The sequence below is a fragment of the Prosopis cineraria genome, unplaced genomic scaffold (assembly GCF_029017545.1).
Source record: "Prosopis cineraria cultivar Desert tree isolate PC_DT_omini unplaced genomic scaffold, ASM2901754v1 PC10, whole genome shotgun sequence".
NCBI classification, from domain to species: Eukaryota; Viridiplantae; Streptophyta; class Magnoliopsida; order Fabales; family Fabaceae; genus Prosopis; species Prosopis cineraria.
This window is the reverse complement of record NW_026555341.1, coordinates 8482995-8508101: the sequence shown is the minus strand read 5'-3', so window position 1 is coordinate 8508101 and position 25107 is coordinate 8482995. Positions and strand designations below refer to the sequence as shown.

General features: G+C 32.9%; 3 protein-coding genes and 1 long non-coding RNA gene across 4 annotated transcripts; 1 reads left to right on the top strand and 3 right to left on the bottom strand.

The window, feature by feature from the left end:
- Positions 1-414: 414 nt before the first annotated feature.
- LOC129321544 (uncharacterized) lies at positions 415-2157 on the bottom strand. Its single transcript, XR_008596027.1, has 3 exons — positions 1985-2157; positions 1257-1322; positions 415-707 (listed from the first exon to the last, which is right to left on the bottom strand). It is a non-coding gene; the product is annotated as an uncharacterized LOC129321544 (long non-coding RNA).
- Positions 2158-2834: 677 nt separating this feature from the next.
- LOC129323024 (uncharacterized) lies at positions 2835-6966 on the bottom strand. Its single transcript, XM_054969542.1, has 6 exons — positions 6307-6966; positions 6046-6205; positions 5725-5901; positions 5544-5627; positions 4130-4211; positions 2835-3515 (listed from the first exon to the last, which is right to left on the bottom strand). The coding sequence occupies exons 1-6, from the start codon at positions 6633-6635 to the stop codon at positions 3067-3069; spliced, it is 1281 nt and encodes a 426-aa protein (XP_054825517.1). The 5' UTR covers positions 6636-6966; the 3' UTR covers positions 2835-3066.
- A 1438-nt stretch (positions 6967-8404) lies between these two features.
- On the bottom strand, positions 8405-13815 carry LOC129321828 (beta-1,6-galactosyltransferase GALT31A-like). The gene is made up of 11 exons (XM_054967753.1): positions 13444-13815; positions 11074-11173; positions 10923-10984; positions 10588-10796; positions 10433-10496; positions 10247-10319; positions 9874-9994; positions 9686-9773; positions 9486-9611; positions 9312-9418; positions 8405-8933 (listed from the first exon to the last, which is right to left on the bottom strand). Exons 1-11 carry the CDS (start codon positions 13545-13547, stop codon positions 8779-8781), a joined length of 1209 nt encoding a protein of 402 aa, XP_054823728.1. The 5' UTR covers positions 13548-13815; the 3' UTR covers positions 8405-8778.
- A 9120-nt stretch (positions 13816-22935) lies between these two features.
- LOC129323011 (50S ribosomal protein L11, chloroplastic) lies at positions 22936-24711 on the top strand. Its single transcript, XM_054969514.1, has 4 exons — positions 22936-23272; positions 23359-23531; positions 23631-23694; positions 24157-24711. Exons 1-4 carry the CDS (start codon positions 23077-23079, stop codon positions 24366-24368), a joined length of 645 nt encoding a protein of 214 aa, XP_054825489.1. The 5' UTR covers positions 22936-23076; the 3' UTR covers positions 24369-24711.
- Positions 24712-25107: the final 396 nt, after the last annotated feature.

Genomic DNA, 25107 nt, shown 5'->3' with positions numbered 1-25107 from the left:
TGAATATAACCCATATCAAACATGATTTACTTAACTATATCAATTTATATGTTTTGTACAAATATTATAAAATAATATTTTGGCATATTTAAAATGAATTATGAAAAAATATTAAATTAAAACTTATTATTTAGATATATTTTTTTAAAAAATTATTAAAAAATAAATTTAAAAAAAATGGATTGGTAGATAAGCTCATTTAATCCACCCACTCTTAAGGGTTAGATTGGGTTTGAATTTTTTCAACCCATATAAGAACAAGTTGAACCCAACCTAACCCATATTTTTCTTAACTTATATGGGTCAACTCACATGGGTCAGTGTAACACCCTCAAATTTACAGACCGATTTTTCGCAAATTATTAAAACCATTATCATGGTAGAAAAATTTCTACCACGATACATCCAAGACAATATACCACAGGTCTTAAAATATCTAAAAAAAAACAATTAGAACCATGAGGGACAGACATGATCCTCATAGCATGTTATTCAAATCAGATCATAAATCAAGAGGGACAGACATAATCCTCTTGGTCATATAAATACTTTTAATAAAAAGGATTAGAGTTTACATGCTTCACAAAGAAGATATGTCCTAAGTTGGCACAAGATACATTGTATAATCTAAAATAAGAGGCAACGTAAAAGATGGTGTCTCATACATCACAGTTACACCTCTGGTGCTTTCTCGGCCGGACTTGCTCCTGTAAAATTGTTAACCACGGGGAATGAGACTTAAAAGTCCCAGTAATCAAAAATTAATATGTAATGATGCATGCGGATGTAACTAATCATGCGATTGCTAAGTGGGCACACAAAAACATTTAACTGAACAATATTTCTAAACAAACCGAACAAATATTTAATTGCATGACTACACCTTATATCCTCCTTTCGCCATGCTCGGACGCCAAATCACCCGGCCAAAGGTGAGTTGGACCAAGCGACACGCCACTCATTGGGTCCAATGAGGGCTTACCACGTGGTAATAATTAACCGAACAGAAATTCCCATTAACACCATACATTAAAATACCCTGACAAGTCATGCATCATTCAAATATCCAAACAGGAATATATCCGAACAATAATATCTCATCATGATAAACAAAAATAAATTTTTAACCCACTTGGCAATAATTTCAAATAAGTATATACAGTATTTATTTTCAATAATTCATAATTTTTCCAAACAACAAAACAACACATAACCATTCACAAACACACTCATCACAACACATTAATAATGGTTACCTTGTGTCTTGAATAACAAATTCCCCTTCACAACTCGTCTTTCACCACTATCTTTGTCAACACAATCTACATAGTTATTTCATAATACTATATATTAATTTTACATTAAAATAAATAACTCTAATTTAAAGAGTTAGAAAGTCTTAGATCTATAATTCATATTAACACTAATTTAAGATTTATGCCTCATTTAACTTTTTAAATTCTTTTCTAAAATTCTGGTACCCTAATAAACTATTTTTAAGCCTCAAATCACTTCTAATATCACAATTTCATCCTTTTATATTCTAAAAATTCGTCCAAAAATAAATTAAAAATTTTAGAATTGTCCTGAAACCTCAAATCACCTTTCTATAACCTCAAAAATACCTACTCATACTTAAATAAATATTTAATAATCATAGGTTTATCCCTACATCTCAGATTCCACATAAATTCAACCATATAGATCTAGATTTTAACTCAAAAATTCTTAAACATGAGTTTCAACCTCAAGAAAATATTCTATAATATTTATTATATCCCTAAAAGTTTTAACCTATATTTTTACTCCATCATATCATCAGATTAACTATCCTATAGAAAAATCCTAATCAGAATATTTACTCTATCCTACAAAATAATCATATCACTAGAAAGCTAATATTATTTAGAAAATAACTATAAAATTAATTTTGTAATTAAATAAATTTTTAAATGCTAATCTAAACAGGAAAGTTAGAACATACCTGAAGACAAAGAAAATAATCCCCCCTTGCGAGAAAACGCAGAGCAACGTGAGAGGAAGAGAGAAAAATAATATAAAAATGGGATTGTAGTCCCAAAATTATATTTAAAAAAAACTATAGGTTTGAATTTAATTATTCAAACCTTTGGGCCAAAAGTTGTAATTTCCTCTAAATTGCATCTTAGCCTCTCATGCTTCCTAATGCACACACCCCCTCCTTTTTATACATGAAGGCACCTCTTCTCTTCCCTCATCTAACCAATGTGGGACTTAGAAACAACAACCTTCCACCCTCTTTTTTTTGTTCCTTCTACCTTCTTTTTTTTTAACACACATAAAAAAATTATTTATGTATTATATCTTAACTAAATATTACTTATGTGATTTTAAATTTAAATTTTTAAATTTATAATTAAATACCTAACCATAATATCATTTCTAAATAATCTCAAATAATATAAATTCCTATTATTATCATTTTTTCCTCAAAACCTAAATTCCACAATTTCTTTATTATATAAAAATCAGGATGTTAAAGTCAGGCTGACCCATATTCTCACCTTTACAACCTAAGAAGAAAGAACATTCAAAATTGAATGGATGGATGGTCTCACTCTACTTCTGCCCCTTCTGCAGCACATCATCTCCGTTACATAGCCTCTGAATGTAATGCTCAAAGTAACTAAACTGCTCTTTGATATTGATTAAAAGGAGTATTTTAAGAAAATTAATACACATAATTTTACAAATAACTAACTTAGCTAATTTTCTTTATCGCAGTAAATTAGTTATCCAACTCTTGTATTTAGATCATTGAGGAATAGTATACAGAAAAGAAAGTGTGTAGACTATGGAGCAAAACAATATTGATGTTATTACTGAAGTAAGATGTGAGATGCCTTCAATTACAAAAACAATATACAAGCTCCCTTCTTGCACTTAAAAGCTAGCTTGCCCTTATGAAATTGAAAAAAAAAAAAAAGGAAGGGAAAAAGACAATGCGAATGAACAATTTCTTGAAGGCAACAAATTAATGTGTTACTCTTTTCCGCTGGCAAGATGTCTTGAACGGTCATCACAAATTCACAAGCCCCTTCCAATATTTGCAAACCTCCTGGCAACTCCAAATATGACTGCCTTAGTCAAGAGACCACGATCAAGGGTGCATGCAAGGGCGATGGCTCCCCCGACAACTAGAAGCTTGGGTATGGTCTTCCCACCTGGTTTGCCAGAAGAGTCTTGATTCTCAATCTCCAGCATGTTGTTGTTATTGTTGCTTGTGCTTTCCAGATATCTCAGATAGTCTTCACCTACTTTCTTGTTGATCTTAGCCATGCAGGCACTGCGAGACAACGGAGCACCTGAAGCCCTCTCTTTCTGATACATTCGTAGTCCGGGGTCAATCTTCTTCACGGCTCCCCACATTCCCTGACGAACTCCAAGCTTAGCGATTTCCCAGGGTATACCCATATCTTCATGATGAAACAATAACACTTCACATGCAGTCAGCTCTCCAGTTTTCTTTGATTCAACTGATCCACATATTAAACAAAGGCAGATATTAGTTCCCATAGCTTTTTAAAATCAATATAGCTGTAACAACAATAGCAACAAGTCTTATTCTACTAGACAAGGTCAGCTATATAAATTGCAAGATATCGTTATACTTTATAATATAGCAGTCAGCAATACAAAATTTGAAACTGTAATAAATAATAGGCACCCCAGATCGAGACCACAAGGCCCCCATGACAAGGATATAAAACAGATTGTTCTGCTATCGTTTTTAATATAGAAAATACTGCCATTGAGCTCAAGTTAGATTGTAGGGGTTCATTGGTATGATTAGGTTCTGAAAATAAATTTTCGGGGTTCATGCATCAAGGGAATTCAAGGGAGATTGAAGTATTTAACACTACGATCATTCACTTCGACGAGCAGGATCTCTGTTCCAAACAGAAAGATATCGATTTAATCCAAGAATCAAGATTGAAAAACAAACGAGGCCCTGTAGTTATATTTCGGAACAAATATTGGTAACCTTTTTCAAAAATCAGGGCCAGTCATTTTAATAACAAAAAATTTATTTATTTTTTTAAAGAAAAGCAATAGTATAGTGATCTCTAAAATTCATGTAATGTCTTACCTGCACGAATACACCAGCTAGAATAGTATAGATCAACTCGTTTAGGCTTGTTGCGTCGAGGCACAGAGGGGTATGGTACTCCCTGAATAAACAAGGCAACATTTAGATATAATATCTAGGAAGAATGTACAAAAACACATAAAATTATCTACAAGCTCTTCACTACAATGAGAAACATAACATATGGTTCCATTAAGTTCAGGTCAAGACTGTTAGAAACTCAAGTTCAGCGAGGCCCAAAGAAACATTCTTCTCATTTTTTTTAATTATTAGTTTCTTTTAAAAAACCTATGTTTCTTTGTAGCAAAATGAAAATGCAATTTACAATGGGACAGCCAATAAAACCAAAAGCTGTTTGCATTTCCGTATATCATTCTATAGCAATTTCTTTTCCCAACATAATTGAACACCCGGTCCAACTTGGTCTCCTAACATCATTGAAAGCACATCAGATTCAGGTGCACTGAGACAAAATTATGAATTAATATCGAGGATCACCAAGCAACATCAATAACATAATCATTCTTACCATTTTTATGAGAAAAACACTTTAAATAAAAGAATATATTATTGATAATTGTAAAATGACCATTTTTTCTTGAAATTGTAAAAACAGCAAAATGCTATCATATCTGCATTCATATTTTGATATTAGTAGCGTTTCCACAACTTATTACATACAAACTAATAATAGCTTTTGTTCTCATAAGTCATAATTCCTAAGCACAGCCCGTTCATCTAAACATAAGCAACTGTCAAACTCAGTTGAGAGCTATTTTCCTTCTGCATGTTAAAGCAGAAGGCCAAACTTGACGATGCAGATAAGCATGGGAGACTTCTAGTTACCAGAACCAGTTAAGCACCCTCACAAGCACTTATGAGTGCATGGCATGCAAGATGGAATACAACAACAACAACAAGCCTTATCCCACTAGGTGGGGTCGGCTATATAGATTATATGACGCCATTATGCTCTATCATTTATTAAATTTTTAAGAATATTGTTAATTAAAAAGTTTCACTCAACAACCTCTAAAAATGTTCTCTTCGATCTTTCTCGACCTCTCTTGACAGGGTTCAAAATCATTTGTTTCACTCTCCTCACAAGTGCTCCTGTGGTATGCAGGATGGAATGAGATGGCAAAAAGAAATGGTATTGGAAAAGTAATTTTCTAGTTTGTAAGTATTCTTAATGTCCTAAATGGAAAAAAATTAAAAATATAAAAAAAATCACCTTTGAGTAGAATATACAGTAGCTATTATATATATCTCTCATTTCTTTCTTTCTTTCTTTCCTTCCTTTTTTTTTTTTTTTGGTTCCAATGAAGAAAGAAAGCTGTTCCTTTCATTCAACCAAACACCCTCTAAAAAGTGAATCTCAAAGAAGTGAGACTTTGAGAAGCATTGCGCATACCTTAGTTACACAGTAGTAAGATTGTCCTGATTCCCAAATTCGACGACCTATCAAATATTCTCTATCACTACAAAAAAAGGGAAACTGTAACAAGAACAAAACAGCAAGATATCAGCCACATCAGGATATGCACAAGAACCAACCAAACCATAAAAAAGACACAAGGAAGCAGTCTGCTGACCTTGCGCACCCAGTGCACTACCATTGTTCCTGTGACGTTGCATTCTTCTAATGTCGTAGCATGTAAAAGCATGTCATCCCACTTCAATCGGAAATCATCATCCCAGAAGAATTCTCTCACCAAATCAGGAGTTGCGTCTTCAAACACAGTTCTGCTGCGATATTGGGGCGGTCCATTCTAACAAAGGCAAAACCAACCAATCATAAGGGATACAAGAAAAAGCAAGAATGAAAAGGCTACATGAGTTCAATTCACAAATACCCTATGCAACTGGACTGGTCGAAACCATTAAAATACAAACTAGAACAATGAAATAGCTACCTCTGGATCTCTCCGCCAGGCTTGATAGCTCATGCGTGAGGTAGAACGATCCATCATCTGAATCCAAGCAGGGCCCCCATCTTTTTCCTTAACCAGCTTACATAAATGCTCCAAATCTTTCTCAGTCAAGAGAGATTTATCTTTTTCAACCTGCAACGAACTGGCCAAGTGGGACCAAACGGTGAAGGAAGAGTAATTTTAGTTCCATCGAATGAAACAGTCGCTATTAAAATTGAGTGTACTTCAAAGAAGAAAACAAACCTGCCCTCGGAGAAAGAAGACTCCTCCTGAAACCCAACATTGGAAGGCCAAGGGACGAAACTGGGAAACTTAATCTTAAACGAATTTAAGCTAGGAATGGAAGCGAAACACGTGGACAAGGAGGAAAATGGAGAATTAGTGTCATTCGGAACCATACAATCTAACATGTCTCTGCCAAAATTGGCCCATTTGGGTTTCCATGCCCACCCAACCAAAACACCAACGATAACCGCAACCCAGAGTGAAGCTATAAAAATAAAGAGGTCACCCAATATATTGACGACTGAGGATTTCCCCAGAATTCCCAATAAAGCCGAAAGCAAGGCCATAGATAAAAGCACTACAACCGGCAAAAATCACAGGAAGGGGGTACGAATAAAAAAAAAGCAGGAAGAAAAAAGAAAGAAAAATCACCTGCTTGAATGGGAAAAAGCAGCGATTAATGGGGAAGAGGGGAAGGAAGAAGAAGATAAAAAATGACCCCCAAGAACCAATCTGCACTCGAATTAGACAGAGGAAATCAGAGAAATGAGAAAGAGTGGATAGATATGAAGGCTATGCAGCAGCAGCAGCAGAAGAAGAAGCAGAATCAGGACGAATGAAGAAGAGGACAGAAATTGGCTCAGTAACACGGATAAGGAGGACCGGATAAGAGGCAGCGAGAAGCGTTGGTGCGATTATCGTAGGCCCTGTTAGATATGCCTGGTATATATATTATTTCATGCGTCATCGTTTATTTTATTTATTTAATTAATTTTTTTAGTTTGTTCTTCAATTTTAAAAACTTTTATAAATTTTGTTTAATTCTTATTTTGTTGTTATACGTTAATTCCATAAAATAATTGTTGTGTTAGAATGTTTAGTGTCATTCCTTTATAAGTTAAAGTCTCATATATCTATGTTGCGTGTGAAACTGTGAATCATCACTATTAAAGTTCCTAATATCTATACTATAGCGCGCTCCGACCCCGTGCCTTTTTTTTTTCACGTTTTCTGACTTTATATATACAGCGCGGATGATTAGGTTTTTCTTGGCCAAGCAAATGATTAGGTTAAAATTTATTATTATTATTATTATTATTTACTTTATTTCGAAATTTAATTTTTTTTCTCCCCTACTTCATCTTATTTTGATTCATTTTCTTAACTTAATATGGTCATTTTTGTGGGGAAAAACTGAAAAAAAAAAGTTAATTAATCAATTATTTCTTTTTCACAACGTCTCAGACATTATTTTAAATTTAAAAAAAATCAAATGATGATTAAGTAATGATAATAAATAAATTTAAATTCGAAAAATAATTATTTTCTTTTACAAGTGTCAAAAGGGTTCTTTTTGTCCATTATTATTATTATCATCCTCCTCCTATCATAGTGTGCTCCAAACCGACCCCGTGCTTTTGTTAGGTATTACAATGGGGCCCGACCCGGTGTCCAGTTTTCTTTCTTGTTTATTTTGTTGGGTTACTTTTGGCTTTTTTTTTTTTTTTTTCTGTTTCCCTTCTCTTCTTGTGGTTCCGTGTCTTTCATTTTTCACGTTTTCTGACTTTTTCAATCTGACCAACGCGGGATTTCGGACTTGGACTTGAACGTTGATACAATCCATGTTGTTTGGTCAAATTTTTTTTATTAATGTTTAATGTATTTAAAATCATTTTCTTAACCCATGAAAGACATTCAGTTATTTCCTTTTTCACATTCTCTGAATTGTTATCTTGAATTTACAAAGCATAACAACTAATGATAAAATAGTAATTACAATAAATATTTTATGAATATGAGGATAGAATGTGAATATTCATTATTTCAGATTCTTTAATATCTTTCAGTTACTATACCAAGAGAACAAGAAAATAGGTTGTGTCATTAAATTTAAAGTCGCAAGAAGTTACTAGAATTAAGTCATCAATATAAACAATAAAATCCAGGAAGTCTAGTTTATTTGTTTATGGAACGGTAAATTTTCTTCACGTTTATTTAGCTAGCCATTTTTTAATTTATTTTTGGAGGCTGAAATCTAGTCGTTGCATATCACTACAATTTAGGACCAGAAATATAAAAAAGCAGCCTGTTTGAATAGAAAATAAAATTCTTCATCTTTTAGTCTAAAAAGAAAAGGCATCATATTACCAAGAAGAGTCCATCTCCTGGCCATTTTCTCCAGGTCTTTCTCCTGCCTACTGAACACAATATCACATTGTATTTTTTTTTTTTTTTAAAGCTTCTATATTTCAAATATTTACCATCTTGGCATAGGTATTATATTAATGAGCAGGAGAATGCAGGAGGGAATGACGTAAGAGAAACTATTTCCCGTATTACCTGAAATTTTTTAAGCTCATAATCAACTTTTTTTCGTTTCTTTTTTCTTTTAAATCCACAAGGGCAAAAATGGGCAGAGGGTGAGGCTAAATCACAAAACTATATTTCATCCAAAGGGACACGAGACATGATTGATACAAATAGGGAATTTTAATTTAAGAGCTTGAATTGCCAGAGAGCTGCATCACCTTCTCCACAAAGTTGGTGCACCTCCTCCATTCTTTCTGCTGACTTACAGATACCGTTACAGCTCCAGTCAAATGATGCACCACATGGATTAGCTGCTTCTGCCTTCCACTCACAATCTATCATTCAAACACTTCAAAACATCACACACACTCTCTCCCTGTTTCTTATCACTCTTATGTTATTATGCATCACGAAGCCTTTGGGTGTGCCTTGGGAGAAGAAAGTGCTTATCAAGTTTGAAACCATCAATCAGAATCCTAATTTTAACTTTACTGAACTTAGATAATGATGTTGGTAAGCAAAGGAATCAGAATCCGATATTCTGATGCTCCAATTTGCATTAAAAGACTGATTAGATAAGCAATTAGTTTATGAAATCCTTCTTCTCCATGGTATATCAAACAAGCAATTTGATAAGGCAATGCATGAATGTAGAGACAAGAGAGCAGAAAAGGATTTACAATAAAGAAAAGGAATACAGGCATCAATCTTACCGGGAATCCCACAGCAGAGGCTTCGCTCATCAATGTGCTCAACATCTAGACCGATAAACCATGAACCCAGAGAGACGTCTTCATTTGCATACTTGTGAAGTATTTGCCTGAAAGAAGACCAATCAGCGATCTTAAACACAATAAGGCTACAAGCACCAATATAAATGCACCTACCCGTTAGCTGAAATGTAGGTTGCTAAATCCTTCGAGATTGCGTATATTTGCCCGGCTGCATGCCTGAAATACTTATTTCCTTCTTCTCCAAATTTCCAGTACTCAGGTTCATGGTACTTGATACCTCTGCAGATAGTTTCATAGTTTGTTACAAATGGCATATGCGATCAATCATCGAAGTGCATATGCTGCTAGCTTACTTAATTGCAAGGACGGGTCCAGATTTCATACAACCAATGTAAACACGTGGTCTTGACATATGGTGTGCCAACATTGACCCAACTGCACCTGTCACATGTTGTAACTTGTAAGCTCCTGAGAATCCCCATGGACACTTGCAAGTTCTCCTCAAATCGCAAAGAACTACAAACATTGCACAAGCACTAACCTAGATTTACATGTACATCATCATCAACTTTAATGTAGAAGTCAGCATCCCACTTAGCAACAGCTGTTGAAAAGAAGGTTTGAGTTTTGGAGGATAATGTATGGTATCCCTCCATGTGCCTCTGCATCAAAACCATGTAATCCTTTTTGCCCAATCATTTAGGTTGAAATAAATACATGGACCAATAGCTAGAAGCCAAGAACATAGGGACCATTTTGCTCGATATGAAAAGAATTTATAATGTTTTTATTACTGGATCAACAATAACTGCTGTTAATTAACTTGTGAAAGGATTTATATATTTCCTTTCATTCATTAGGTGGAGCTAAAACATGAGATAATAGGTCAACAATGTCAACAGAGGTTAGCATACCAGTCGCAGGAAATCCTTATGCTTACCATCTTCTTCATCAATAGCATGATCTAAAACACCACCTGGAGTTGCACTGCCAGTGCCAACCATAAAATGTAATCCAATGCAAATAATCATAAAGTTCCATGATGACAGAAGAAAAAAAGTATATTATTACTCCCTGCATGCATTATAGCGTTTACCAACCTGTGACCTATGACAAACCGAATTATGATTTTCTTCTCTTTTTCCAGCTTACTCAGTTCCTTTCCTGGGTGATTAAATATTGTACATTATGGTTTTGCTTAGCAGTTATTCAGGAAAATGTAAGACATTTTTTTGCTCTAAGGTTAGAAGTGAACCTTGGGGCATCCATGTTTTTCTAATTGAGTCCCTCAGCTTTCTGCCACTAAAGGCTGTAATAATTCCCATAACAAAGAATATTTTGCCCTCATCCTTAATTTTCTCTCCTGAATTTGCAAAAATAGGAGATTCTACTTTGTGCTTATTTTTGGCAGCTCTGGCTGCAGCAAGCTGCATCTCCAATGAGGACATTTTTTTGTCCAGTTCCCTGCAAGGTTAACAACATGAACTGTGATACTGATCATGCCAAGTATAAATTTTAAAAACTTTTACTTGTAAACAGTAATATATGCTCATTTTGCCACATTCATCAACATGGATTATTGACATTTACATGATAACATCACGTGTCTGTGAAACTTGAGGAAAGATGTCCCTTGCTTGAATAGATGTCTCCTGTAATATCACTTGGAATAGTAAGATGAAAAGCCAAAGCGTATTTTAACTCTGTGACTTGAATGTTTATCTTTCTAAGTGTGACTTGCCTCATTACAGCTGACCAAGGGATGCAAAGCTCTTGAGAGATAAGTTTCCCTAATTGATGTGTCCTTGACTATTTTAACTGCGTGATTGCCATCCCAGAACCTGTGAATTACAAATGAACAACTCTGTAACCTACACACTGAAATAAAGAAACTAAAAGAGTTCATCCTAAAAGAAAAGCAAATACATTCAGACACTCAATGTGTAAGATTTTCTGCATATTTGGATTGGCAAATATACACCAACTTTATGAGATTTCCACAGGGGGACTGAACTTATGTAAAACAACATGGAAAGGAACTGTGCTTGGACAAGCTATCTAGCAATAGCACTCGTTAGCAATCAGTGCATGGAATCAAACATATCATGACCAACAAGAAACCGAGGAAACCTTGATGGAGAAAGACTTCAAACATTGACTATGCTTAAAGATCAATTACAGTAGCATTTATCATGCATCACTAAGCCCACCTGGTCACCTGGTCATGTATGATGGCTCAAACATCAAACAAATTAAATTAAAGAGATAATGGTGGAATAGATAAAAATAAAATAAAATTTTGGCAAATTATCATTTTGTACTTAAACTCACTCTTTTCCTGGTCCTATCCTCCAAATTTTCTCACAACAATGTCATCTTTAATATTTTATTTTCTGTTCTATGCCTTCTCTGAAACTGCTTTCACTGTGTCTTCTGAAAGAAATTGATTGACTAATATCTTAGATGACCTAAATATTACAAACAAACTTTGATATGTAAAACAAGTATAAAGAACTAATGGCACCAGAATGGTGTGATTTGTGCACTTCTCTGATATCAATTTCCGCAAAGGAAGACAATTGGTAAGAATTCCTAAACTCTAGACCCCCAATTTACCAACGTAGGGAAGATGTTGGAGTTCAGGGGCACAGATCATATCAGAGTTTATCATGTGCAATTTGTGTCGGAAACCAACAAAACTTTTTTTTTTTCCCCTTTTTGCGAGTGTTTTACCCATTATCTTGAAGACTCAGCTTACAAAAGAGTTTGTCAGAGCTTAATAGCATCATAAGTTCATAAAAATGGCAGCAATCCAATTTACCAAGAGCATTAAGGCACTGATTCCATGAAAGATATCCAAAAAGAACAAAAGATAAAAATTAAACATTAAGAATGACATTAACACCCCCAAGAAAATAGTTTTAGGGGCTACAAATATAAAGTTCATATGGTTTTGGAAACGGTGACCAATGAAAACTCCTTTACTTGATAATGGTGCTTCTGATTCAGTTTCTTAATAGCACGAAACAGCATAATCATATCATAACAAAAATAGCTGTTGATAAAAAAAAAAGGTTTAGATATTCACAAAACACAAGATAATTCATTTACAGATTTGCATTAAATTTAATTAAACATGAGTTACTTGCTTATTTATGCCATCCATGTAAATGGTCTGATCATTAGGTTTCGCACATTTTGATGTTAGTGTCATTATGCACGTGAACCATTGCATTGTTGGGGCCTGGAGGTGTAGGCACTTTGCTGCTACTTTATTGTGTCTTATTACGTATTTATGTTCGGATGGTCCATACAGGACTCGAGTTCTCTGAGTTGCCTCTTGTATGATATCACGTGAGTTTGAAAGTATTGTACCTACCTTGTCTGAAGCTGAAATTTCCCCTAATTATTGAAGGTTTGCTGTGTTGTTGGCATATTTTATTGCTGGGGTTCTTTTATTTAGCCTATGGCTCTCAACTCGCAACGGATACAATTAAAATGCAATAACAATATTTACTTACTGTCCAGCAAAATGACATCAATACAACTACACGCGTTTAACTAATAATTTCTCTAGCTCATAAGGGCCATAAGAAGGTACTGCTAACCAGGAACCAAAGAAATTCATGAAGCAAATGATTTCGATGTCAGCAGGACCCAGATGCTTAAGTAGATTATCAATGATAGTTATAGGAAAATCAAATACCAATGGCCTTCAAAACCTGCAAATAGAAGGACCAAACATGCAAGCATATGCATTTGCTAACCGAATCCTCGCTCATAAGAGCTCGAAAAATGTACCACCTAGAACCAGGTTATAATATGTGTTCAGCTTCAAGCGTTCAAGCTTAAAACCAAAAGCTTGAACCATTTTCTTTTTCGTATTCCGCAGACATCCAACTGACCTTGAGATCACCCTGTTCATGAATACGGAAATTCTCGAGCATATGCATAATAAGAAAAGCGAAGGAATGCATAACTGAGATTTTGGGGAAAAGTGTAACATTAGAAGCTTAGAACCCCAGCAGGAGCAAAAAAGAATCCGAAGCTCATAAGTTTCGTAGCAGATCTTAGAGATTTCAATGGGGAGAGACTGAAGCTCAGAGCTAACCTGTTGACAACAAGAAAACCCAGGAAGAAGCTGGCAATGCAAAAGAAAGAAACCCATCTGGTCGAGAAGCCATTGCCAACCTTGTGTTGTCTGCTCAATGCCATCTGAATCAGAAAGCTCAAACTTTACGGAAGCTTCCTGCAGAGCGTAGTGATGAACATCAAGGGGATACACTGGAGAATCCCATGAGAGCAAAAAACATAAAGCGGCGTGTAAGAGGAAAAAGAACAAAGTGATGAGCTAAATGGTCCGAAATGCAGAGAGATTGAATTATCAGAAGACGGAAGAGAAAGAGATGCATGCTAGTCCAGGCTTCGATTCCTAGTTTTCAACTGTCGTGGAGAGGATCCACATTTGTATTGACATGCCTCGATCGGTGATCAGTGATCACGCATAAGTCAGCACAAAATTCCAGTAAAAATTGGAGAATGACATTTAAGTTTAAAAAAAAATCAACACTCTCTCTGTTTAAAAATAAAATATTTTTTAAAAAATTAAATATTTAAAAATATAAAATATTTTTATCTTTTATAATATAATTATTATTTTTTAAAAAAATTATTTATATTAAATAAATTATTTTATATTTATTTTAAAATGAAATATCTTATTAAATAAAAATAAAAAATGAATAATTATTTTATTGAAAAATGATATTAAGTTAAAAATGTCTTAGATTTAATCAGTCAATTTTCTGAAAAATTAGCCTCCAATTTTAATTTTAAAGAACTTTATTTATTTTCAAAATATGAAAAGATGGATCTTGAAGCTCTAAAAAAAAAGAACAGAGACTTTTATTGGACACAACTTTTAACTGATGCAAATGAGAAAACAATTATAAATAAAAAAATGTATTGAAATAAAAAAAAAGCAATAAAAAAGTTCCTCAATGGTCACACGGGTACAAATTAATTGATGAGGTAGAACATTTAAAAATAACTGGTGAAACAATAAATTATGAGATTTGTTCAAAAAAAGCTAAATGTGAGGTAATTTTTATTGATAACTCAAAAAATGCCAATTCTCATACACATGAGTAATAGTTAAGTTTCTAACAAAAATTTTAAAAAAAATTAATTGTAAATATCAATTTAAATAATTATAAATAAAAATTTAAATTGCAAACTAATTTTAAATATTATATTTATAATTAAAATTTTTAAATTTATAAATGTTTGAATAGATATTTATAATTTACTTTATAAAAAATTTAACTATTATTAATTCATTCTTTTAAAATTTTATTGTGATTATACCAAAATCAGGGGGCAGTTAATATATTGAGTCAATGCAATATAATTCAGCTGTCAATGACTTTATAATAATTAATTCTCTTTATAATAATTAATTCTCTTATATAAGATCTAACTGTAATTATCTCTAATATATTATCACTAAATAAAAATGGCCAAAGACATATTATTTTTTTATTAGACCCGGGGGTTTATGTCTTTTTTAATATGCTTAATCTCTACAGGGAAATTTTTCCTCAGATCACCTCCAATCATGCTCTGGCATTCCGATGGAGAATAATAATAATAATAATAATTTTGTATTTCACTGCCGTCCTCTACCTCTTGTTAATTAAGCAGCAAACCTTTTATCAAACTTCAGTCACCCTTTCCTTCTTTTCTTTTTTTTATTTTAATATATTTTTGGCCTGCATTATCTTTTTATTTCATACAAGTTCAGCTGGGTTGAGAATGGATTTAAATCCTTTGAATTTAATATTGATGAATTTATGTGAAATTTTCTTTTTTAAGAAAGAGAGAGAAAAGTTTATATTTTATATTTTTATATTTTACAAAAAATGATAAAATAAATTAAAAAACCAAAAGAAGAAAACTTTATCCAAATTTACCAATTTCAACTTAGAAAATTTGAATCCATTGAAAATTGAAGCTTACCAGAAATAGGACTCTAGATTCAAAAAATATTTACAAAAATACTTGTATATTGCATTGCATACCAACTAGTGCTTTATATTGACTGTGGGATTTTTTGAATCTTGTATGTTGAGTCAAATTATTATTAACTAAACTAACAAGTGCTATTTTTTTTCATTCCTTTGATCATATTTGTCTCTTCCTTTTTTCATTCTTCTTAATATTAATAAATTTCTTTTTTTTTTTTAGCGGTGGACATGAGACCTGCTTTGTCTATTTTTGCACATTCCTTTTACATTGTTGTCTTCTCATAATGTTGTTGCCTTATTTTTACCATTCTCTTCATTTAAAAATATAAAATATTTTTTAAAAATTTGATATTATATTTTTTAAAGGGTTTGATATTAAAAAATATAAAGTATTTTTAATATTTTGAGATATAATTAATGTGCTTTTTTCTAACATTACTCATAATTAAAAAAAACTCTTTGTATTTATTTTAAAGTGTAACACCCTATTAAATAAAGATAAATATAGAAAAATGGTATTAGTCTGTAAATAATTAACTAAGGGTGTTCAACTTGTACTCATCTCGATTGGCCTGGTTCTATTTAGAAAAAAATTGAGATAAGACTTTGTCAGATGAAGTAAGACATGGAAAGTCTCGTCCTATCCTAAATATTATATATATATATATATTATTTTTTTAAAAAATATACATTAAATATATTAATTATATTAATATAATTTATTCCTATATTTATCTATTTAATAACTTTTATTTATATCATATTTCTTATTTTATTTTGAAAGAATCACTAGCTTAACATGTCTTAGCTGAAGAAGAAGAACAATGAATTAATATTGTACCTGATTTGTTTGTTGTTGTTGCTTTTATAGCTTAGATATCACTTATAATTGCTATCATAATATGTTGTCTCATATGTACTTGACTCTATATTGTACACTTGTAACTGTGATTGATATAATTCAATAATTAATTTTAAATTATTGTAATTTATGTACTCAAGTTGTTTTGATTTTAAACTTAATAAGTTATGTGATTTCAAATTTAAATGAATGTTATTATCTAGTCATTTCTTCTATATTGCATGCTTTGTCTTGATCTTGTCTCGATTTTTAACGAGACAAGATGACTTTCGAGATAAGACGGGAACACGAGAGAAAAATTCAATCTCAATCATTTTTCAAGATAGAACATGAAACAGGGGTATCTCGATCATATTTGGTCCTATGAACACCTTTATAATTAACTATTTTATTTAAAGTGAGATTAGATTAAAAATATCTATAGATAGAGTATTATTATTGTCATTATTATATAAGGCATTTATTAGTTATTACGCAGCAACATAGACTCTTCCTCTCTTGTAACAATTTAAAAAGTGTAATATATGCTCTTATGTTTGTTTTGAATTGTGAATTTTTTTTCAAATACCTGGAATTGTAAGCATGCTCAATTGAGAGAGATAAAATCCTCTATTGATAATTATTGTTTTTGGATAAACATTTCCCTTGCTAATATGTGTTTAGCAATTACTGCTTCTAATCATAATATAGGGCATTTTCTAAAAATTCTACTTAGTCCAAAATATAGAGCATTGTGTAACTTTTATAATTAATTTTTTAACTATACATCTACTTCATTTATTTTTTTTTTGAAAAAAATGATGTATTAAAATTTTAATTATCATTATCAATACACTTATATAGGATATTTAATGAGAATATAATTAAAAAATGATAAAAATCTATTTTTACCCCTAAAGTATTTTGATAGAAGTACTCAATAGCCTAAAATCTTTGTCGTAGTATTTTTACCCCTTAGGTAATTAAAACATAGCAAATTTACCCCACCTATTAAATCTTCTGACATTGATCGTTAAGTTGGGTGAGAGAGGGAAAAGTTTGAGTTGTAATGATAGGTGTCGTCTGATGTGAAGCTAAGTGGAAGAGTAGACTAAAATCAAAAGGCCAAAATGAACATTTACTCTCTATATTGCTTTCTCACTCTTCAATTTTTATTTTATTTTATTTTAAAAAACACAATTAAACAAAGCAAAGAAGTCATTCAACTCTTCTTCCCTAGTGTTTATCATCATTGTTGTCTTCTTTCCCATAACAAACTTTAAAGACAAAAGGACCATCCAAGAAAAACTGTTTTCCCATTTTACTCAAAGATGGAGTCATCAAAGCAGCTCGAGAGGCTGAATCCTCAATACTAGATTGCTCTAAACTTTTCAAGGAAGTGAAACATCTCCACCATGCTCCAATCCATTGTCCGACTTGCTTTCACCACTCCCTCTCTCTACGAGTCACCCGTTCACTGGATCATCACTGAAGTCTCCAAGAACCTCGAACAAGCCCTAACCCTTGTTCAAAGCATGAGAAACACAATATGGTTCTTCATCAAGTCTTCTCCATTACTTCTATTGTTGACTTTCAAAGAGTTTCAAACCTTCTTGAATCTTCTATCCATGACATGAAGTGGCTTCTCGATATCTTTGATTCTGACAGTGGTACCAAACTAAGTCTCCCTCTGCTCACTAGCAACGACCTAAATCTCACTCTTAGGTTTATCCTACACAGCCACAATTCAAATAGGTCTTGAAATATCTCTCTCCACTAAACACTATTAACCAATAAAACTCATAGTAATTAAAGGATTAACTCAAAGAGTGATTACTAAAGTTTAATTCAAAAGCAAGGGATCTCAAGTTTTTCATAATCATAAAGTGTTTAAAACGATCAATATCTCTTATATCAGAGTAAAAATAAGTTACTAAAGGCTGGGATACCTAAGAGAAGTGAAAGAAATTGAAAACAAGAGAAAAGGACAACTCTTTAATGTGTAACAGAGCAGTGCATTACAACTTGTGCATGCTGCACCATGGCGTGTTGCATGAAAGTTTAGCAGATTCTGCTATCATCTAACAACAGAATTAGGGAACTTCTGATGCACCCCGATTCTCCGTCCGAATGACGTAATCTAGATGTCTATGGAAAGCTCTTAACATAAACCAGATAATGGCACATATTTCACTTTCAAAACAAGTCACACTAGAAAGTTGGACACCCAAATGTATTTTAACCACTTTTTACAACTATTACTCAAAATGAGTGTCAAAAGCCCTTAACATGTGCTGAAAAGCCTGGACCATATCTATTGAACTCATGACTACTAATACAACACATCATACACACTTAAACCATAGTATAACAGAAATTTACTTCTCAATTCATTTTTACCAAAAACAAAAGGGGAGGCAAATTGTCATTACATTACACCCAAATTAATCAAAACATGTTAAAATCATCATTTTTATACTTACACTGATATTTTAGCCCTAAAAACATATATATCTCATATAAGTCAAACATTTTCAATAACAAAATACTGCAAGTGAGATGGCATGCAATATAGAATTGACAAACATATACTATTACATAAATAAATATAAACTAAAGGCATACGATAGGAATATGCTAATTCCTAGCCTCTTGAGTCTTCTTCCTCTTAGTACCAAAGCTAAAGCCTGAAAAGTGTTAAACGAAAAGGGTGAGTTTGGCCACTCAGTAATCAAGATAGAACTTACCCTATGCAGTTATATATCAATCATAAACCAAGTACATGCACAAGAAATCAAGTACGTAAAACATACTCACACATATCATAACTTATGATTTCTCATTTAACAACATCTTTATCTCACAAATACTAGATGTATTGTCACCATATTTTCAGGTATGTGATCATAACCCATTATTCACGTGACTTGTAATAACTTAACACGTGTGACACATCATATATTTATTTAGGCAATGATCAACCAACCTTATATCCTTCTTATTTTCTTAAACCGAAATCGTTGGCTATAACATTTATTAAGACTCTGTCCATGTGACTGGACTATCCAAACTCACCAATTATAAGGTGTGACTCGGTCAAAAATTACATGACTTACTCTCAGACCACGATTTTTCTCATTCTTAAATTTTTGGGGTGTCTCATACCCTAAGCTGTTCTCCTCATTAAACTGGTAGAAATATTAGATTCTAGTCCCTCGATAAATTGTAAAACAAGGTTATACCCCCGTGCACCAAAGGGCAACCTAAATATCATATGAATTTTTCTCTACTCCCAATCCCTAGGCAAACTCTTGCCTACTAATCATGCCATAAACAATACTCACTCTTTTCACTTTTTTCTTTGCTCATTATCAAAATTAACACATTAGGCTCACGACCAAGCGCTACCCAAGTGCACATCAACTTCTTATCTTTCACTTATATCACATACACCTATTTTTCAATCACACTTGCTCATCTTTGTCAAATCAATCACTCACTGCTCATTTACAACACATCATCACATTCATCTTTTTAAAGACATATGCATGTTCATAGTTCAAAAACATTTTGATTTGGCATTTGCATTTTAAACCGTAATAACGTCATGCACATTTAATTTTCATATACTAATTGAAACTAACACATGCTTTTTGCATTGAAAATCAACCCATGCATACAATATTCACATTTAGAAGTCAATTTACAAGCAATTGATATATAACTATTCAAAATAGAGTTTTCCCTGATTACCTCAATTCTTTGAGAGGTCAAAGGTTTACCTCTCAATGTTATAGCTTCCAAGCTTGAATTTTCAAGCCAAATATGTAATCAAGATCCAAAACTACAATCAACCAAGTTGAATTTCATCATCATACTAATTCAAGCATTAAATCCTCAATCTCCACTTCAAAATTATCCAAAGTCCACTCTACAAGAGTTTGAGCCTATCCATTAGATTTATTATCTATCTTGAGTCTCCAATAATATCAATGAGCCATTAAACTCCCATTAATAGAATCACGCTTTTCCAACCACCCATATTAATTGTAAATTTTGAACATTAATGGTGTCCAACAACTTAAGACACTAAAAATTTATTATACTAGATTTTGATACTCTAATATACTTTCATTAACTCCATTTGAGTCACTAAATTTAAACCCATAACTTATATAGATCAAAAATTATCTTTCACAATCAAAAACTATAAACTTATAAATGTGAAAGAAATTGAAAGATTAATGAGTGTGGCGCTTACCTTAGGTACGGTGTTTATAGCCTTTAAAATACTCTCAATGTCGTCCACAAGTAAACCCTAGCAGAGCTTGGTACGTCTTTCTATTTTCTGTTTTCTCTTTTTTTGTCTTATTTTCATGATTGATATCTATAGAAATTGACAATGCGCCACACAGAGAGGTCCTCCCTCGCATCAGAAGTGTTTGTGCGCCATGACAAATGATCTCTATACCACAACGCGTGACACAGCAACATCACTTTTCATTTTTCTTCTTCTTTTGATGCTCGGGTGGCCTAACTTGATACCGAACCCATAATTTAGGCTGAAATACAATCAAATTTGTTTATTAGACCTCTCTAGCCACACACCACCTCAACTTATTTAATTATCCTAATTAGGTTAGTCTATCGTGAAATTAAAAATTGAGATGTTACAGGTCCAAGCACAACTAAAGAGTAAATTTTCATTTTGTCCTTCTGATTTTAATCTACTATTCCACTCAGTTCCATGTTGGATGACACCTGTTATTACAAGTCAAACTTCTCCCTCTCTTACCCAACATAATGGTCAACATCTGGAGATTTAACGAGTGGGGCAAATTGGCTAAGTTTTAATTACTTAAAGAACAAAAATACTGCAGTAAAGACTTTAGGTCACTAGGTGCTCCTACTGAAATACTTTAAAGGCAAAAATGGACCTTTGTCTTATTTTTTAAATAAATTCATGTTTCAACTAATCTTTTTTTATAATCCTGAATTAGTTACAAATACCCTATAATATAGTATGAAGAAAGTACATGAATAGAATTACCTTGTTAATAAATCATATTATATTAAAAATAAGATAAAAAAATTAGTTCAATGGCATCAAAAAATACAACTACCATAAATTATGGATGGAGTTTTTGAATATTTTAGAATATGGTTCATTCATAAAATCAATTAAATGTATTTTTTTATTCTCAGAATAAATTTATTGTTAAAACAGAATATATATGATTTAACTAATCTTTAGTCGACTGGATCTTTTATTTTATCATCAAAAATTGTATTGTGCGTACTCTCTCTTTGATTTATCATCTTTGAATATTTTCTTCATCGTTTTTTTGGTTTGATTTTTTTTGGATTATCATATTCATCTCTCGTACAGTGCTTTTCTTCATCAGAATGTTTTATCTAATTTTCTTGGATCACCATCTTCATCACATAGCTTTTCTCCTTTCTCCCTCTCTATTTTTCCTAGATATTATGAAGAGGTCATTAAACATTAAAGAGAAAATTTTATTACTAATCTACGATACTACATCATTAATATACGATTGTATATCAATGATAAACAAATTGCAAGTTTTTGCTAATATGACTCATATATTAGTGATATATAATAGCATATCATTGATATATTATCGTAAATTAACATAACCAGAAAATCAGATATAAACTTATTTATAATTAATATAGAGTCGTATATCAATGACATAGCATTACAGATCAATAATTGCCGAAAAGAAAGAATTCTTTTTTTAATTAAATTTTCATTTTCTAAATATTAATAAATATTTTCATTTCACAAAAAATATATAATCATTTTTCCAAATTAGATCAAACATAATCCACAAAAAAATTTGGACTCTTAACTTATCATAGATAATTAAATACCTAAACTTATAAAATAAAAAGTTATGACTCTGTAGTATGTTCCCTCATCAACTTGCTCCGTTCCATTGAAGTATCTCACCTCGTGTTTGTCTCTCGCCCTCATAACCATGGCTTACTTGTATTGTTATGCTATCTCACGTTCGTCTCTCTCACATCAAGTTCTGTCTTCTCTCTCATTCAAGAGATTTTTCACATTTTAAATCTCTTGGTATTTTAAAAAAAGATATTAAAGAGGGCAATTTTATAAATTAATTATAATTTAAATATTAAAAAGGCTATTTTTAAAATTTAAAAAAGGATAGGCTATTTCTTTTAATTGGTATTATAATATAGGCTATCCATGCAAAAGCCCCAATAAAATATTGACATACTGTTATTTTATCATTAATAATTAAAAATTAATATGATTGTTGATCTTTTTAATGGTGGCATTTTACTCTGCACCTATTTACAGATGGGATATTTAGGCTAATAATCATTTAGTGTGTTTTTCTGTTCTAATTTTATATAGTACATATGATAGTGATTTGATTTACCTTTTCAAACTTTATGTGATTTTGAAGGGGAAAAAAAAAATTGAACTTCCATGCAAGTGAACATGAACAGAAAAAAAAATTTATTACATATCCTCTTAGAATTACTTATATTTAAGATTTAAGATTTAAGATATAGTCATGCGCTGTGTGTGTGTGTGTGTGTGGGTGTGTTATATTCACAAAATATTTGAATTTTGGCAGATCATTTTATGAATTTTTTTTAATTAAAATGACCTTAAATTTAATTTAGGTGAGACGTTTCCTTTTTTTTTTTTTTGGGACAGAAGAGGCATTGGGTTTTCAATTTTGGGAGTGCCCAGAGGATGGTGATTCTTTCAGGGGGCTCGAGGAGGGAGACGAAAGGATAAGGGCGTTTTATCCAAGTTCAACGGTTGAGCTTTCTGTTTAGGCAAGAATCATCCATCTTTCCCCTTTAGGATTCAATGTCGTCGATTCACCTCACCTGTCAACGGCCTCTTCCTTCTCTGAGTTATTCTTCTTCTTCTTCTTCCATATTCTCTTTCAGCTTCAGCCCCACCAACATTTCCCTCCACCACTCTAATAAAAGTCGTCCTCTTCTCAGGCGACTCAATGTTTTCGCCATGGCTCCTCCTAAGCCCGGCGGGAAGGCCAAGAAAGGTACCATTCTTTTCTTTACCCTAATTCCCCCAGTGTTTTTCTCCTTGCTGAATTGTGCTTCCTCTCTCTCTCTCTCTCTTTCTCAGTTATTGGAGTGATCAAGCTGGCTCTTGAGGCTGGCAAGGCCACCCCTGCGCCTCCCGTTGGCCCCGCCCTCGGTTCTAAGGGTGTCAACATTATGGCCTTCTGTAAGGATTACAATGCCAAGACTGCTGACAAGGCTGGTTATGTCATCCCTGTGGAAATCACTGTCTACGATGTGTGTTTATCTGTTCTTTTACTCTGGTTTCCCTGTTGGGCTGTCTTTCTATTTCTTTCAATTTCTTGTTTCTTCACGGATTTTACTATATGCTCACAGGATAAAAGCTTTACCTTCGTATTGAAGACACCGCCTGCCTCAGTTCTGCTTCTTAAGGCAGCAGGTATGTTGTTTAGCAGTGCCCACAAGCTGTTTGATGTCGTGTCTCGTAGTGTAATTTATCTGTTGTATTGCTTTAGCTTCATCTGTTGTATTGCTTTAGCTTCCTTTTATTTGAAATTTCATTTTCCCGTTGTTGTTACATTGTGAGCTAAAATTGAACGAGGACCAGCTCTTTTGAACTTGCACGGAACTGTTGGATACCTTACAAAGAAACGCTTGGTTAAAGAAGCTTTATATTCTGAGTCCAGCCGAGTACTTTCCTGGATAATTAGACATTGTCGATCTTGGCTTTGCGTTGTATGGATTTTATATTTGTTGCCCATTGTTCTTTTTCATATTATGGATGTGGATATAGGTTGTTATTGGTAATTGGGCAGAAGGAGGGAATAAATGGTGCTTTTCTTTTCACGGGAAGTGACAAATTGGAATCGATTAACGATGTTGTGGTTGGGTATGTATGTAGGGGTGGAAAAGGGTTCGAAAGACCCCAAGATGGAAAAGGTAGGAAAGGTCACAATTGATCAAGTGCGTGCAATTGCTACTGAAAAGCTGCCAGATTTGAATTGCACAACTATTGAATCAGCCATGAGAATCATAGCAGGTACTGCAGCAAATATGGGAATTGATGTTGATCCTCCTGTTCTTGAACCCAAAAAGAAGGAGATCCTGTTATAAGGCCTCATGTCTAAACTTGCTGCTTCATAGAACTCACTAGCAATGTGACAAGGCCTCCTGTTGCTTGATCACCCAAGGTATTTAGCGTATTGTCTTCTTCCGGAAAGCTTTTTGTAAGTGATGGTGCCTGTCTCTCGGTTAGTCTTTCCCCGCCCAGTCATTAAAAGTTTATAACTCATGTTTCTCACAGCAAATGAGAAAGCCGCAGCCAATTTTCTCAATATTTAGGCGGAGCTTGCATGCGCATAGATCATTCAGTTTTTTCAGTCCACACGTTGTTCCAGTTGTCTTGGTGTATTGGATTTAAATTTAAATTAAATTTAAATAATGTTCTTGCAAAGAATGTCATCTCCGCCATCTCTTTCATTCTCTTCATCTAACTACTGATACTCCGAAGAACTTGAAATATTACAGAAGCTCGACTCCTAAATAATAATCACACGAGCGAACAATAAAATCTTGGAGTCCTATGTCCAATATAGTGGGTGCTTGTCTAGTTATCTCTTGGCATAGGCAGTGGTAATCAAGAAACCAATATATGGGTTTGGCCCTGGACTCCTTCACGCGCAGGCACTAGCTAGTAGCTACCTAGTTCACTTGGACTTCTATATGTACAACTTTTTTATCTTTAGTGATATTTGATCTTTTAATGCCTTTTTTTTTTTTTTACAAAAAAAGGACTCCTTCACGTGCAAGCGAAGAGGAATTAAATATGTTTCAAACAAAACTAAAAGTCAAA